At 45.2% G+C, this 17,072-nt stretch overlaps 7 protein-coding genes across 7 annotated transcripts; 3 read left to right on the forward strand and 4 right to left on the reverse strand.

The window, feature by feature from the left end:
- Positions 1 to 584: 584 nt before the first annotated feature.
- On the forward strand, positions 585 to 1,916 carry GLAREA_12833 (uncharacterized protein; the record flags this gene model as incomplete). The annotated part of the gene is made up of 2 exons (XM_008084596.1): positions 585 to 1,184; positions 1,251 to 1,916. The coding sequence occupies 2 exons, from the start codon at positions 585 to 587 to the stop codon at positions 1,914 to 1,916; spliced, it is 1,266 nt and encodes a 421-aa protein (XP_008082787.1).
- Positions 1,917 to 3,872: 1,956 nt separating this feature from the next.
- Positions 3,873 to 4,767, forward strand: GLAREA_12834 (uncharacterized protein; the record flags this gene model as incomplete). The annotated part of the gene is made up of 2 exons (XM_008084597.1): positions 3,873 to 4,522; positions 4,575 to 4,767. The coding sequence occupies 2 exons, from the start codon at positions 3,873 to 3,875 to the stop codon at positions 4,765 to 4,767; spliced, it is 843 nt and encodes a 280-aa protein (XP_008082788.1).
- A 409-nt stretch (positions 4,768 to 5,176) lies between these two features.
- On the reverse strand, positions 5,177 to 6,462 carry GLAREA_12835 (Pectin lyase-like protein; the record flags this gene model as incomplete). The annotated part of the gene is made up of 2 exons (XM_008084598.1): positions 5,177 to 6,316; positions 6,367 to 6,462. The coding sequence occupies 2 exons, from the start codon at positions 6,460 to 6,462 to the stop codon at positions 5,177 to 5,179; spliced, it is 1,236 nt and encodes a 411-aa protein (XP_008082789.1).
- A 4,473-nt stretch (positions 6,463 to 10,935) lies between these two features.
- On the forward strand, positions 10,936 to 11,419 carry GLAREA_12836 (uncharacterized protein; the record flags this gene model as incomplete). Its single annotated transcript, XM_008084599.1, has 2 exons — positions 10,936 to 11,188; positions 11,265 to 11,419. The coding sequence occupies 2 exons, from the start codon at positions 10,936 to 10,938 to the stop codon at positions 11,417 to 11,419; spliced, it is 408 nt and encodes a 135-aa protein (XP_008082790.1).
- Positions 11,420 to 11,629: 210 nt separating this feature from the next.
- Positions 11,630 to 12,262, reverse strand: GLAREA_12837 (uncharacterized protein; the record flags this gene model as incomplete). Its single annotated transcript, XM_008084600.1, has 2 exons — positions 11,630 to 12,181; positions 12,227 to 12,262. 2 exons carry the CDS (start codon positions 12,260 to 12,262, stop codon positions 11,630 to 11,632), a joined length of 588 nt encoding a protein of 195 aa, XP_008082791.1.
- A 434-nt stretch (positions 12,263 to 12,696) lies between these two features.
- On the reverse strand, positions 12,697 to 14,364 carry GLAREA_12838 (uncharacterized protein; the record flags this gene model as incomplete). The annotated part of the gene is made up of 4 exons (XM_008084601.1): positions 12,697 to 12,708; positions 12,759 to 13,323; positions 13,381 to 14,274; positions 14,327 to 14,364. The coding sequence occupies 4 exons, from the start codon at positions 14,362 to 14,364 to the stop codon at positions 12,697 to 12,699; spliced, it is 1,509 nt and encodes a 502-aa protein (XP_008082792.1).
- A 656-nt stretch (positions 14,365 to 15,020) lies between these two features.
- On the reverse strand, positions 15,021 to 16,993 carry GLAREA_12839 (purine permease, putative; the record flags this gene model as incomplete). The annotated part of the gene is made up of 4 exons (XM_008084602.1): positions 15,021 to 15,788; positions 15,911 to 16,055; positions 16,106 to 16,785; positions 16,838 to 16,993. The coding sequence occupies 4 exons, from the start codon at positions 16,991 to 16,993 to the stop codon at positions 15,021 to 15,023; spliced, it is 1,749 nt and encodes a 582-aa protein (XP_008082793.1).
- Positions 16,994 to 17,072: the final 79 nt, after the last annotated feature.

Below are 17,072 nucleotides of genomic sequence, written 5' to 3' on the forward strand. Positions count from 1 at the left end.
GGCGACAGATAGGGCGAAGGTTGATCTGAAGAAGCTTTGAGTACTAGGAACGAATTCAACTTCGTCCCAACTGGAATTGCTTTGTTTACACCTCACACTTGATAAGGGTAATATCCACTCATTTTAAGTCATTAAAATCGAGCAATTTATTGGATCTTATGTGTCATTTGCCTACTTATAACATGAGAGTGGTAGTAATTAATCGTGATTGAATCAGAGTAACAATACCGTAATACCATGCAGAAAAGTAAAGAAATATATAAAACTCCGTTTCCGATGTTCTATTTACGGACCAATGTTGACACCTCAAAGTGCAAAGCGTCTCTGCCTAATGCAATAAAAATTAGCCACGTTATCAAGATACTGCTGCAGTATGCACATGGTTTGCTTACAACCCCGTAGGAGCCCGGAGGTAATACAGCATAATTTTCGCAGTTTCCCGTTGATTATAGGCGAGGCAATTGAGTCAGACCTATATATACGAAATGAGACGCGCCATCTTGGCCGAACTTTGTTCTTCGACATGATCGCATAGCTTTTAATCCCCGCCTCTTGAAATAGCTGTGATAATTAAATATATGCTCATGAGTTTCTTTCCCAGGATACTCTGGCTGCGCCGTACTTGGCTTAGACTTGTTGTCCCTCTTCTGTTTTTCGTGCTGTCTATTGACCTTTTCCTTACCGTCGCAGTCCATCCTCAGCCAAAACGAGTGTCTGCAATAGAAACTGTTCTAACAAACATATCTAACCCTCGCATATTCATCGCCAGCATTCATTGGAACAACGAAGTCGCAATACGTTCTCACTGGGGTGTTGCCGTCCTGGACCTTGTGAGGTATTTGGGGCCTGAAAATGTCTATATCTCTATTTTAGAAAGTTGTAGTTGGGATGGCTCAAAAGACGCTTTGAGAGAGTTGGACCTCCAACTGGAAGAGCTAGGAGTGCAGAGAAGTATTGAGTTACTCGAATCGACGCACAAAGATGATATTGAGCGTACGCCAAAACCTGGGGAAGAAGGCTGGATTTGGACAAAAAGGGGGAGAAAGGAGCTCCGGCGAATACCATACTTGGCGGGGATGCGAAACCAATTGATGAAAAAATTGAATGACTTGGCGGAAGATTCGAAGGAGCGGAAGGGACAGAGGTTCGAAAGGGTCTTATGGTTGAACGATGTTGTTTTCACGGTACATCGCCCTCTACTTTGTTTAGTTGTCTTTGTACGATGAACTAATACCCATTGCAACTTTTAGACGGAAGATGTTATCACTTTGATTGCGACAAGAAATGGCAACTATGCCGCGGCCTGTTCACTTGACTTTTTGAAACCGCCCTCATATTACGATACCTTTGCTCTACGCGACATCTTTGGCGACAAAACCGTCACTCGAAACTGGCCATATTTTCTCGCTTCTCAATCGCGGAAAGAGTTGATCTCGAATGATCCAGTGCCCGTGAAATCGTGCTGGAACGGAATAGCTGTCTTCAAGACAGATCCATTTTACGATAATCCACCTTTACGCTTCCGAGGAATTTCTGATAGTCTTGCTACTTATCGTTTGGAAGGCTCGGAGTGCTGTCTTATTCACATTGACAATAGATTGAGCTCGAAGCTAGGCGTATGGCTGAATCCAAATGTAAAAGTGGCATATAATACTAAAGCCTACATGACTGTGAATCCGGAAATAGGTTCATGGCCGAAAAATATTGAGAGGGTGCAAGGAATTTGGCACAATAGATTAGCACGATGGAGTGGCTTCCCGGGGAGATTCCTAGAGGAATTTACAATCGGAAGGAAAATACGACTGTGGCGCGATGTGGAGGGGCGTAAGGAAAAAGACGAGCTCCATAACGATGAGCATTACTGTATGGTTAGCGAGACCCAAGTGGTCGTTGAGAATGGGTGGGCACACCTATGAAATTTGACGAAGTAACCTCAGTCGTTCGCTTCCCGATATTAAATTTCCACTGCAAAGAAGAGAGGAAGGAATTGCGAGTGTAGAGTAAGTAGAAAAAACAGCATGAATTATACTAGGTTAAGCATCAGGTGTCGACTGAAGATAATTTGACCCCAAGGCGACTCTGGTCAATCTTTACGCGAGATCCGGAATTGCTGAAGTCTCGATCGCTACATGAAATTGGGTTTTTTGAGCTATGATCGGGTAGCCTCTAATTAGTAGTAGGAAAAATAAGAATTCCTTCTGTGTACTTCATTGACTCATTGATCCTCCCCTTTTCTGTTCGCTTCTACACCCAAGGCACCCATTATAAAATCAGCAACGCTAGTTCCACACAATACGCAGCATATTGATGTCCGATTTGAAGGCACGATTTACATTTGAGAGCAGGGAAGATCTTGAAGATCGCATCTAGAACGCTGCATCAGCATTTCACCCGCTGTCATCTAATATGCCGCTGGATGTCTCCTCCCGCTTTTGACCGCAAGTCGTCATCTCTCGAGTTTGGAACCACGTAACAATTTTGTACGCTTCACTACATATCTAACCTCTTTCACATTCCCCAGAATGTCAATCGGTATGTATGAGTCCATACTTCGGGGCCTCCAGGTGATGGTGTATCCAAAGCTCTTGGCACACATGACTCCTGTACTTTAGCACTAGTACACCGCAAGTTGACACACCGCTCAACTTACGACGTCACAAATGCATCAGTCTAGCTAGACTATTGGCAAAATAAAGCTGATACAAATGGATGATTGTAGGAATTGTAAAGAGGGTCGGGATATGAGTGGGGTTGAGACGAATGTATGGGATACCGGGGTAAACAAAAAGGACTGGGGAGGGGGATCGCTCGGGATTTAGGAGGGTTCTTTTTGTTATTATTCCGAGCTCTGAACCCGGTAGTTGAGAAGTTTTTGTCGCAAATAAGTGAATTTGCCAATTGCTATTAAAAGTTGTTCTGCTTGTTATCGAGGAGACAATCCCATGCGTGGGTGGTGTTATTCCCATTTCTTCCGGGCAGCAAGGCGAACACTTCCATTGCGATGCTCGACCATGCCATTTAACGACTTTTGTCAACTTCTGAGTACCCACGAATGAATTAGGGTAGATTGAAACATAACTAATCGCATTTTAGAGGTGATTAGAAAATATCTCGTTCCAAGGCGTGTCTTTCGTACCACAAGGGAAACAGGAAGTGGATTATCCAACCACTACATCGATATACTAAAACAGAAACCCCGTATTTATCGCACAGTCAGCATTTTCAATTGATTTTAATGTTTTTGACAACAGAAAATTCACCCCTTTACCGTTTGTTGTTTCGCCCAACATCAAACCGCGCTTTAACTAACCTCGTTTAAACAACAACGAAGTCCCCTGCATCCACAATATCCACAACCACCTAATGCGCATCCACCTCAGCCAAATCCACAAGGCATGAATAAAAGATTCCAGGAACATCCCACGATTTCGATAAGTACCATGAGTATTATGATTGAGAAATCTCGCGGGACGATGCCGCTGCCGCTGCCGCTACCGCTGCCACGTATCCACTTGGCTTCGCTCATCTCACCTCGAACGTACTTCTACTCCAGTCTCCTGATCTAAAAAGCTGTCTAGACTTTGTCAAATATGGTGAAGTTGGCATTTATTTCTTTCTTGTCCTGAACATAATATAAAGTTTCAAACGAACATCGGTTGCACAGTACGATTCGAATCACTTCTGAGGAAAGCACTATAAATTCCCTCGTCGCCTGTGAACACCGTCTGAATCTTCTTGAGAAAGGGAAGGCAAAGTTATTATTGTTCTATCAACAACACGTCCAGTTTATCTCTGGCCATAGTTCGCTACGCTTTACGCAAGATATCAACTTCCACTTGAAGATTTCGCAAATCCAACCCCAGCAGAAAAAGATGAAAGAGTATAGTGAAGAAGCAAAGCCCCGTTATGGGGTCGTTGGCAAGAATATGGAAGATCATGTAACTGCAGGAGAGGTTGTCGGCGGAAGACATAGGAGAAGGCGGCCGTCAAGTTACGAACCCAGTGACAGCTCCCTCTCGAGGACGATTTCACCGGATTCTGGCTATGCCGCAAGGAGTTCGCCTCCTGTTTCTGACAGAAGAAGGAAGAAACGAGATTCGACCGGACAGTATTCGGGATCTCAACACGGAACCACTCAGCGGTCTTCTGACACGTCCCGTCGTTCCCTTCCCATATATATGGATGCCCGCACACAACCACCACAAAGAATATCGCCGGAATCGTCTGTAATGGAGGAACCAAGAACATTCAGACAATCTTTCGGCCCAAAGGAGCAATCAGAATCGAAACGACACTGTCGAGATTCATCACAACCTTCCCGTAGCTCGTCTCTCAGGGAGTCACGACAACACATCCGCCGCGAAAGATCCCCTGTGCCATCTAAGCTCGGATCCGCCCGAGACGACGACATAAAACAGTATCATCGGAGAAGTATGGGCGATGATTTGTCTATCAGAGCAGAACGTGAAGCAAGATCAAAAAGACGGGAGAATATGGGTTATGAGGAGTATCCGCCACGCAGGTAAGCGAAGAAATCGATAGTACCCAGGTATTTGCTAAGCAGGAATCGACAGATATCCCTCACCTCAGCAATCTTCTGAAACTAACAGAGAAAAGGGGGTAAGATTTTTAGAAAAGGCAAAGTGGCTTGCACTACTCCCACTAGCTTTGCGTGCAATTCATATTGTCGCGGAGCCGAGCGGTGGGTGGGAGCAGTATTTTCAAGGGGATGAGAAAATGCCAAAAGCGCCACGGTCGAGAAAATAGATGGGGGCGCGTGATAGGTCGTCCAACTTACCTTTTGATCTAGAATGAGTTTGGAATATTTGACAAGATGTGCCATTTGGGCCAATTGCATAGACGAAATGACATCTTGGGATTGTTCGGCAGTGAGTTTCGGCGAGATCGTGCTAAGTGTTTCTCTTGATGATCCATTTGATGAATAATGATGGGAAGATGAAAACGGGGGTGTCGTTGGCGTTTCGTAGCATCTGAGTGTAATATGAGCGATTTGAAACTTATGTTTGGTCATTGATTTACATTCTTTTGTGTCTATTGTGATACATTGGTTTTTGGCAACTTTGTTGAAACGGCCTTCAATAGTCTAGTGCGATAGTTGAGGTTTGAAGTCAACAAACACCTTCAGTCGGAAAGATGCGTCTTTCAAGATCATCTCTCACAGATAATCTGCATCGACATACCACTCGCCTTTCCAATTGTCGCCCAATACCGTTTCTGGGGTAATAGGCGCATCCAGCTGCAATCCAAATGCTGCCCTCGGACCCGACCCGCCACTTACACTCCCAGGTCCGGTATTGTTATATTCCGCCAATGTAGAATTGACAGTATTCTCACTCCCAGGAACCGTAGACCAAGGTTTCCAGCCCTCCTTAGCAATCACATCTGTCAAATACGTATATTGAAAAACAACTCTCGCGAAAGCCTTCCAAGGTCTACCAAGAGCGTTACTTCCGGCAGGGATACTGCTATCAATGCCCGCAACTGTGGAGTTGTTAATGACGAACCAAGCGTTGGTAGCAGCGTCGAGTCTTCCAGAGGCTGTTACCCAACCTTCGGCTATCGTGCGGATATCAACTTGTTCGAACCAAGCTGTGGAGTATTGGCCGAAGATGAAATCGATGGCGCCTACGATGAGGGACTTGGCGTATAGTTGGTTCCCGCGATTTGCGAGAACGGTGTCCTGATAACCCCAAAGTTGAACGCCATAATAGCCTTGATTTGTCACTTGAGCTGAGAGTGCGAGATTCTGTCCATTGGTATTTACGTGCCCGAAGGTGTTTTTGATGTTCAGGTTGTAGAATTTTGTATTTGGGTTCCAATTACGTACAGTGGCTGTGAGGTCGTTGTTTGTTGCATTGAGGCGTGAGAGATTGAAGGTTATTGTGGCGGTGTTAGCGTGGTAGCTTCGAGCATCAGTTGTCCAGCCTTGGATCGTGAGGTTTGATTTAAGCAGTGGGATGTAAACTTGTTCGGTGTATGTGCCTGGATAGATGAAGATTGTTTGTGGGGTTGTAGTGGTGAAGGATAGTGCAAGTACTGCAGCCTGAAATGATGGGTAGGAGCCGTAGGAGTACGGCTTACTATTGTCGACAATGATTGCTCCTGATGGCGGTGTGACTCGTGCATAAGGACCTGGAGTAGGTGCTGCTGTGTTGATGCATGTACATGCACTTGATATTCTCGATGGAAGATTTGAGCATGCAGAAGCCCAAGTTGGAAGTGCAACTGATGTTATTGCAACTGTGTATGTTGTACAAAACTCGCTCGCTGGAGTAGGACGGGCGAGCATAGCGCGCTGAATCATGTTAGTGGAACAGATCAATTCCAAGATTTAAAGAGACTCACCAAACAATTATCGGAATTGCAGGCCGCTCTCTCACCGAGTCCAGGACTGGCTGAGACGACCCCCAGAAACACCGCAACTGAAATCAAAAGTCTCATATTTGGTCTTGGATATCATCAACTAATCACCGAGAACTGAAGTGAAACCTTAGAAGTGAGTAGACTACAATCTTCCAAATTCTGGCCAGCCGCCGCCGTTTTATTCATAGTGACTTCGGATAAACTCGCATCACCCCTCATCTTGCCCAGATATTGCCTTGGACAGCTGGGATGAGATCAATCGCATGGGCAATTGAAATTAAAATTTTCCGGATATCATAGTCCACTAAGAACATAGCACGGGGTCATCAAAGACTACAAATCCTGCACTCCACAGGACCGTGCTTATGGTAGCATAGCCAAAACCAGGTAGGATATCTAGGGTACAGCTGGAAATCTTGTTGTAAAACTTTCAATAATATTTCGATGCATGGTATAGTAGGCGATGAGGTAGCTAAAAGTTCCGGTAGACCCATGGACTTGGGAAGAATAAAAACTCCTCCAATTGCAGCTTGCGGGGACCTGGGGTACGCGGGGTAGCAATGCCACTAACGATTTCTATCCCAACATCGATGCATCTGGATTTTGAAGAATACGATGCATTACTGGTCTTGAAAAGAAAAACCTGACCACGGTACAGATAGGAAACTCGTTATCGCTGGTCTTCATTCAAGTAAAACAGCAACGCAACATAATCATACCCATCAAGACGGGATTTCCAACGTGTGAAGATATTTTACAAGCTCACTCTCAGAATATCACCATCCATGACTTACTTCTCTTCTCCGCTCCATGAAATATAACTTCAATATTCTAGCAGCAAGATAAAGCCCTGTGCCAATTTCAAAAAGTTTATCGCATCGACGACCCACTAAGAACATCCTCTAATGCTAAAACGGACACGAAAAGGCCAGTAGAGCTATGTCTATGCATGAAAATGCATAGACATAGGTTTAGAAACTGCTCGGTATAGCTTCGTTTCTATCCGATGCTTCAGAATGTGTGCTTGCGGTTCGAATACTTGTCTTTTATAGTGTCGATGCCGACAAAAGATCTTGGCGACCTCGGTCCTTGCTCAGTGCCAAAAGACTCTTATATACCTCATTCGAATTATTCTCAAACATTCCCTACCGTACAATTTAAAGTTTTGCATTCATCTATCATCCATTTTCACTCGAATTCCACATGGTAGTGATTGTGTCTCGTCAGAACTTAGAAGTATTACTCTGTAGCACCGAAACTCTTGGCAAGAAGCTTTTCCTATTTCAGATGTTAAGTAGACCTTGAAGTGTGAGATAATGAGAATTAATGAATCTCATACCAATCCAGTGGCCTTGAAGCAAAATCAGCTAATTTGTATGTTTAAGATTGACTGAGGTCCCACTTCGCGATCATGGAAAACAGGAGAAACGTCAACTCGAGGAAATGTCTGCAAAATAACAAATTATCATAATTTGATTCTAACATTAAATATTATACTCATGCAACTATAGTCAGAGACCAAAAAACGACAAAACACTGAAGCTGCGAAATAAATCTAGGGCAAAAATAGTAGATCCGAAACATAAAACCCACCCAGACAGCCTATATGTTCCCTCGTCGGCGTAAACTCCGTTGCCAATAATTTCCGAGACTAAAGGCTCCTATCCGTTGACTCGTGCTAGTTGCTTATTCGAATCGCGCGAGCTCGCTGCTTGCGGACTCGATGTGTAGCAATGGACGAAAACACCGTAAGAACAAGATACAACAAAAGCAACGCTACGGAAAGAGCAACTCTCACAAAGACAAGTTTCTCGTCACGTTTTGGGAGGTTGTTTCCCTGCCAGTTTATACCGCAATCACCCGCTGTATCACAGACGCCCCAGAATATCCCCTGCGGAATCCAACATCCAAAAAGTACCAACGATATGACGAAGAAAACGATTGGATTGGCGAGCGAGAAGTGAAATGCCAACAACTTTCCAATCGCGATGAAGAATGTCGCTATCGGAGAGGAGAATTCGTAGAAAAACATTGTCCTGTCTCTGTTAGTTAGGTTCGTCTTGTGGTTTCTGGAAACAGCTGCTTACGCAAGACTAGCACGATAGCGATCGTTTTTCAACGTCGACAACATATCGTGCATCAATACTGAGCTGATAATAATCATCACTACAAGTGCTAAAAGCTCAGCATATATTAAGTGCAATGAGTGTCGAATCGCTCCTTTCCAACGCGCATCGATCCTGAAATCTGAGAAATGCATCACGGTTCTCGAGCCGCGACTACTTTGTTTTAACAGTGGTCGTTTGTTCAGTGGTCTTTGGTGAAAGTATAGATGTGAAGGGAAAATAGGTCCAAAAGAAAGTAGCTGGAAGGTTTTCGCGAAAGACTGCTCGGAATGTGAAAATTAAAAATTGGCTAGAAGAGAATAATTATCGCGTATTGAAATTTCAGAAAGGATTTTACAAAAACAGAAATCACCTGTTTATACTATGGTAGAATTCTACTGTTGATATTGTCTGCCTACTGAAGTGGCTGTGTTGTTGGTTGGTAGGTGGCTGCGACAGTTTGACAGTCGAAGAACGCCTTGGGGTGGTGAAGCTAAGCGAAAACACGTACGGAAGGTACCTTCTGTTGGACGTGTGGCGACAGAAACCTTTCACTTGATGGAGAAAACAATGTTATCGCACAGCAATTTGGTTTTTTTAGCATGATGCGGCCCTCACTCAATCCTGACTTTACCCACAGTATAGGGCATGCTGATAAGATAAGTTGGAACGGTCAGTTGCTTAATGGCTATGACTTACCAGAAACCCATCTCCATATTTCCTTTAACATTCTTCAGAAAGAAGTCATTTATTCTTGTCCTCTCAAATGCGAGTGAAAATGTATCGCGATCTTCAATGTTCGGGGTTCGCTGGACTCTTTTTATTTTCAAGGTATGCTACAGTCTGTAAAGATATCTGGAAGAAATGAATTAATAATGGAGAACATTAACGTCAAGTATAGAGAAGCCAAACATGATCAGCTGGAAGATTCATTAGCATATATCGCAGTGCTGACTGTCCGAATTGGGAAAGTCCTGCCGCACTGCTTGGGTTATAGTGTAGGGTCCGATGAGACGCCTAACTCTTGGAATCGAACGCCTCTATTTAGTCCATGTTGTGAAATATAACACCCCAAAGTCCTGGAGTGTTTTCGGTAAATTGCGATGTACGGATCAATTTCAGCTTTCGATTCTGACTTCACGAGGTTGTCAAAATCCGTCTCAAAGCCTTACATTCACTACACAACCTCCAATCCCCCAAACTCACCACCGGTTTTTTCTATATATCTTCTGTTATGCTAGTTGACTTCTACAAATCAAAACGGTTCGACATATCGACACTGCTTGAAAACGACGCAGGTTTCATTCCGTTCGTTCCGTCTTGTTACTTACTCCAGATTAGAGTTACAGCATTGAGCGGGAAAAATTCGTTCGATGCTCAGTATTTGACTTGAGAGTAAGCGTTGGTGTTCCATCTTTTGTCGACAGAAAAACAACTGTCATTAGTGTTTAATCATGCTCCTAGTGCTGCTAGAATCTCGACTGATAAATATTTGATGGACTTTATTACTACTTGTCGGAAGAGTGAGGCCAGCTGGTAATTCTTGAGCTGATAAGAATTCATTGCACACCTACCAACTTCATTACTCCTAAAACATGCTCCGAAGTCAAAGGTGAGTTTCACTGAATTGCTTTTCATGGTATACGCTCCTGCAAAAAAAGCTATCTTGGGAACCAGGGAATAAATTGAATGGTTGAGTCATCGAGGACGACAAACTTTGAGTCGGGCAGCGGATATAGTGTACGAGAAAAGAAAAGAAAAATATCTAGAGATGTGAGCATCATTCAAGAAAAAAGAAACCCTTGAAAATAGTTATTTCAGGGGCTCGGCTCCCCTCGTTCCCACATCACGTGACTCAGTATTTCGAAATGCTCATTAGCTTTCCTTGACGTTATACATACTTCTTGTTAATATTGATACTTTTGAATGCACAGAGTATAATCACCACCAGCTTTCAAGAAATATTCTTGCTTTTGGTGCTACTTATATTCAGTCACATGGTTGTGGCACTGTCTATATGCTTCAAGCTTTGACCGAATTGTGGAGAACCTTGCCGCCCCATGCAAAGATGAAGATCTAGACGCTCGCAATCTTAATTTCGCCTGCAAAATGGTTTAGCTCTCAGCCTCAAACTCCTCTTTTAGCAACTCTCCACGAATGCATCCACTTCTCCTGTTTTGTTTTCCCCGAAATATTGAAGCTAGGTACGAATGCGGCAATAATCATTTCTACCCGCCTCGAGAGAAGAGCTGAGGATGTACTCCACTATGTCACGGACTTTGAGGATATACTTCGACTGCCCGTGAGAATTTCTCTTGTTCTTGTTTTTACTCTTTCAACCATTCACTCTTTCATGGTCGTTGTGTTGAGATTGCTGCTATCCTAGTCTGCTTCTCTAGTCATTCGTTTTTGCTCTTTCGTCTAGTCATTCATTAATTTTTCGACAATGAGAGTTTTAATTGTTCTTGCTGCGGTGGCAGAGTTGAGTCTGGCAGCCGTCTACCCTCGACAAACTATCAGTCCGTCGTTGGTTACCTCAACCTACGCCAGCACCATCACCAACGCAGTAACACGTACTACCGCTGTTCCTGTCACTTCAACAACGTGCGTGGCAGACACCAAGATCCCTTCAGGTCTTGTTTGCACAAACGCTGTCTACTCCTTGACTGGCGGTAATTACTACTCACAACAATGCTCTGGTAAGCAATCAGCTTCCTCTTTCCATCCACTGATAAATTACGAGAAGCAAGAAACTGACTCAACATTTTCATCTAGCATCCTTAGTTGGCGGAGTTAATATCCGTGCCTATGTCGAACCCGTCGGAGCTGGTAAGTCTTTCTCCTTTCGTATGTTCAAGGAACTTCCACTCATGTTCTATAGCTGCCACCAGTATTTGTGCTTCCTTCTGCAATGCGCTAAACAACCTTAACGTCCCCGCAAGCTCGTGTAACGGAATTGTTTTCACAACCATCGGTGCCCTCTACCAATGCTTTTTGCGAAATGGACCTGTGACGGTTGTTCCAGGTCCTGCAAATGTGTTTGCTCTCCAGCAATTCACAACCAACCCTTGCGTGGGAGTCGTGACTTCCGCTTCGGTAGAGACGATTTATGTTACAACCACAACAGCGTACGAGGTTGTTTATACTGTGACACCTTTATCGTCATCTACAATCTCCTCAAGCTCGTCTTCATCAAGTGCTAGCTCGTCGGTCCCCACAACTTCCAGCTCGAGTGTCGTCAGTTCAAGCTCAAGCTCCTCTAGCTCGTCTTCCTCAATAAGCAGCTCAACGATTTCTACAACTTCTAGCTCGAGTGTAGAGAGCTCCACGTCAAGCTCCACAAGCTCTTCTTCCTCTGCTTCAAGCTCGTCCTCGTCGAGCAGCAGCTCATCGCTGTTCACATCATCCAGTTCGAGTGTCGCAAGCTCAACTTCAAGCTCCACAAGTTCCTCTTCCTCATCTACGAGCTCCTCCCTGCCAACTACCACCAGCTCGACAATATCTAGCAGCAGCTCATCAAGCACTCCAACCTCCGCGTCCACAGCCTCGCTGAATACGACATCTTCTGCATCGACTACTTCCCCGTCTTCGACATTGTCGAGCTTGGTGTCTACAACCCTCGCGAGTTCCGGATCATCGACTGTCTTGAGCGCCAATACCACAATTATATCTTCGCTTCCTTCTTCCACAAGCTACCCGTTCACGAACTCGACAATCACAATTCCTTCGACAATTACTCCTGCATCCTCAATGATTCTCTCTACCGGGTTCATGACTACCGTTTCTCCGCCTGTTGTCACGGTGACTGTGACGCGTATGCCGGATGACGGAGGGGATTGGACTGCGGGAGAAGATGAATGTGTGTGGGTGCACTGAGAAGTATAAATAATGGATCACTCCGTAGAAGTTTTGAATAGATTTGAGGTGTAAATAATTAGAGGAATGTAATGGAGCTATGCTATGTATATACTTAATGTGTAATGTAAATACAACGACATTGTAGAAAATACTTCTAACTCTAAGAAAGAGTGACCACTCTGCTAAAAGCTACAGCGGAATCCTTCTAAAGTCTGCAAGCGAGAACTACAATTGACACACACTTTCCGGCCAAATATTAAGCTGGCGATGATTGAAGAGTACCCGACCTCCCCGGAATCTCATTGTACGCAAAGATGAACTGCTTTCAATGGCATGAACCGCCACCCCATCAAAAGATATACTGATCTAAATGTTAGCACACCAGTTTCAGGTACCAGTCAGCGTACTCACCGGAACAAACAACCAAGGAACCATCTTCTTATACTCAACCCAACTATCCCCATACTTAACCTCACACCTCCTAACATCCCTCCTCGCCCGATGCGCAATCATACACGTAAAGAAAACCGGATAAAACCAAGGAAACGGGCTCTTGAACCCCGCCAACACAGCCCAAGCAACCGCAAAATAGACGTCGCAGGTATAATGTATCTTACGCGCATACTTGTACCATCCATCAACCAACAGATTATCTCCAGTGGTGGTTTTAATGAATTTTGGATTTTTTAGGGTTTGCCATGGGAGTTGTGGGAATGCGCTCCGGGGGACGAATGTCCCGGCTTGATGGGCGCGGAAGTTGTTTTTTTGGCTGTTGATCGTGTCCCAGATCCAGTAGACTATCAGATAAGATGTAAAAAGGCAAGTGAGGAGGAGGGTGCGGAGAGAGGGATATGTCCATGAAGTTATGGTGGAGAGATGGTTTGCAGTGTAGAGGATTGCGTGGCAGTAGCTTAGGGGGACGCCGGCGAGGTTCCAGAAGATGAGCATGAAGCCCCACTTTTCGTAGTAGATGTCCCTGAGATATGTTAGTTTGTTGTTTATTGAGTTGATTCAACACGTGCGGATTTCATACCACGTCGTGGTAGTGCACTCCTCCCCCTTCGCACACGCATTCGTGTACAGGAAATGCGCCATCACCAAGAACCACAACTCCGCAGACACATATCCATATTGATCATACTGTCTAGCAGCAGCCGCACAAGAAAGAGCTAAAAGAATATTCCACGGCAACCTGAGCATGAAAAACATCTTCAGGTCGAGGATACCGAACAAGCGAGGATTGAGCTCCGCACCCATCCAGAAATCATAGATAAAGTTCCCACTCATGCGGTGTTGAGCACCTCGAATGATCGCTGAGAAGTATGCGATAAAAGCTACGACGAAGCCTGAAATGATGGCTACTGACATAATGGGTCCGAATTCGTCGAGGAGTGTGTGTAACTTGAACAGGCCTGTGAGGTGAAGCGTGCCAGCTGTGATGATAGTGACCCATAGTGACCAAACTCCACTGCAATAGTACTTCAGCTGGACACCCCCTAAATGATGAAGTGGCTTTCCCGTGCTCCAGACACCGGGGAGGAGGCAATAGCATGCTGCTTCGAAGACGATAAATGACCAATAGATCTTCCACGCTCGGAAGGATGGGAATGCTTCTTCATATACTAAACTTCCGAGACTGCTAACAAACTCCGTGATAGACTGCTGTGACCGAGGGAGTGGGAGTTTTCCATCGTAAAAGGTTGCGCCAATCCACATGTAATACATGAGGAGAGGAAAGAAGATCATCATAGCACTTACGCCCCATGGCCCGCCAAATTCGTAGTGGGATGCAAGATCGACTTCAAGAGCTGACTGGGCTCCGGGCTTTTCTGAGTCGGTCGAGCCAACGGTTGGAGATTTAGATAGGCCATTATATGCAGCTCTAGCTCTGAGTGTGCTGGTTTCATCGTTGTCTCGACCAGAATACCTATGGCAGTATTAGACATCTGGTAACCATTTTGTAACGACGATGACCTTACCACAATTTCTGATCTCCTTTTGGATGATCCTCTAACATGGCGGGTTTTATTTATGTAAATTTGGAAGAAATAAAACTAAATGTAACTGGACAAACGGAGTTAGAAAAGTTGGGTTTAGTCACTAAGTATTTAAAAATATCACCCACGACGCCACGCCACATCAAGCCAACGGTGATTAATTTTCCATGGATTTCCGCTTTTCCGATCCACTTGTCAAAAGAATCAAGGACTAGTGACGCTGAAAGTGTTCATTTACCCTAAACTTGTGTCGACAACCAATTTGGTTGGAATGGGTGGACCGTCCCACGGACGCCGTGGAAATCCGTGGCGTTGCTCCCAGGAGTGTCGAATTATGCGGAGTTACAACGCTTACCTATAAGGTTATGCACAGTATGAAACCAGACTTGTTTTCACGATAGAGAAAGATCTGAGCCGATATGGCAGAAGATACGAAGAATGTATGCGCTGTTCTGTTTTCATAATTTGGTTTTCGCCTATAATTTAGTCGGGGTGAAATTTCGTCGCTTAACTGCATCAACCAGTGAGCTTTGCGAAGTTATGGAATTGTTCTCCACCATAGTCAAGTCAAACTTAAGAAAACAATCAGTCGCAGACTAACATGATCATCTCATTACTTTTCATTCATATACCGGGGAAATGTTCGCTAATTCTACATCTTCCCTCTAACACCCCTTTACTCAACTCTCCCCTCAATAACCCTCCCACCACCTCCATCCCTCCCCCTCCCATCCCCCTTCCCTCCCGCCTCCCTAGGAAGCACCAAATTCAAGAACACCCCAACAACAGCTCCAACAATAAACGGTGTCTGCACAATCAAATTGATACCCTGCTCAAAACCTTGCAACCTAACATTATCGCCCTGATAATCCAGAACCGAGGAGAACCACGCTGGCTGCACGATATCCATAAATCCGACGCCCAAACTCGCTGTGAGAACGAAACGATTACGGCGGTTCCACTCGATGAGTCCGAGGACACGGATACCGGCGACGGCGATGGTGCTGTATAGGAATACTTGCATTCCTCCTAAGACAGACGGAGGCATAGATCCAAATACGGCACCAAATTTGCCGAAGATTCCCATAAGTATCAAGAAGGCGGAGGCGCACCATCCGGCGCGTCGAGAAGCGCAGCCGGTAAGGGAGATGACGCCATTATTTCCAGCTTGAGAGACCATGGGCAGTCCAGTGCCGAAGGCAGACAGAAGGGAGCCGAGACCATCGCAGAGAATACCGCCCTGGATGCGTGAGTTGAATTGGGTGCCTTCGATGTCGACGGAGGAGATTTCAGCTGTGGCGAGGATGTCGGGCATGCAAGAGACAGCTTCGCAGATGAACATTATGAGAAAGGGGAGGATGAGGGCGCCGTCAACTGAGAGTTTGAAGGTGTGAACCCAGAGGAATGTGACGGCGGGGGCGGCGTTGATGTTGGTTACGGACCACTGGGGAGTGTTAGTCGTGGGTTTGGTGTGGGATTTCACGAGAAGTGAGGATGGAAAGCTGAATTGCTGCCGACTAGGAGTGGAGAAGGTGGGGAAGAAAAACTTAATGAAAGTTTACGTACGTAGCCTGTTGCACCTGAGATGATACAGCCCATGGCGAGGCCTAGAACTACAGACGCAGATTTCATAAGCGGGGAGCCAAATTGTTCGACAAAAATTACGGTTATGAAAACACTGAAACCGAGGCCAATAAGTTTTGGATCGCCCCTATGGTATGTTAACATCTTCATCGCTTAATTGGACAGGACCAGACATACCAAGGAAGTGGTTTAGGAGCCGAGATACTAGGGCAAAGTTCATAGAAGCCAGAGCCGCCGTTACAATTTGAACTCCCACCCCAGTTTTGCATGCCACTATTGATAAGGTAGACACCGACGAGAAGGAGTAGACTGCCGGTTACTGTCTTGGGGAAGATTTTGTTAAGCTTCTTGGGTGGGACAAGGGACATCCCGATTTGGATCCACACAGTGCAGAGCATGCTTCCTAGAATTGCACCCCAGGCGTCGGGACATGGCAGTTGGGTTCCATCGTCTGCAGTCGGACAGGTGCCATTTTTGTAGCGCATGGATGTGTAATTTATGGCGATGGGAATGATGTCGAAGGTAGGTCCGACAACAGAGAGAAGCCCGGTTCCAATGTAGAAGGGGGTTTTGGCAATGTGTACTCGGGTAACTTGGAGGGCTGTTGAGATTCCAGTCGTGATGAAAGCGGCAGAAACGAGGTATTGTGTGATAGTCGGATCGAAGTTGAAAGCGCCACCTGCGATTGCGAGAGGAGGTGACACGATGGAACCGATCATTGTAAGGGCATGTTGGAGACCGAGAAGTATCGTAAGAAGAATCGGGATTTCATCATTGAGGCCATAGAAAGGAGCGACATAGTCTTTGTATTTGCGATTGAGAGGCCAGATATTTGGGGTGATCAGATAGACGTAGTCCTGTGAAGAGTCAGTAATGTTTGAATATGGCAATGAGCATAATTGCACTAACATAGTCACCAATCCATCCTTCCCGACTTGTAAAATAGTGTTTCAAGTGTTGCCACTTGTTTTGCTTCAATTGCTGGCCGCTCTCCTCAAAAGAAGGAGCATATTGAGCAATAATCTGCTCTTGCCCGAGCTTTTCATCGCTAGCGGAAGAATTCATGGTCAGTCGGTGGCCAAAAAAGAATGATGCCAAAGTGTGATGATTGATCTACTTACTTTCAACGTGGAAATTTGTCTCC

This window comes from Glarea lozoyensis (genome assembly GCF_000409485.1).
Source record: "Glarea lozoyensis ATCC 20868 chromosome Unknown GLAREA21, whole genome shotgun sequence".
NCBI classification, from domain to species: Eukaryota; Fungi; Ascomycota; class Leotiomycetes; order Helotiales; family Helotiaceae; genus Glarea; species Glarea lozoyensis.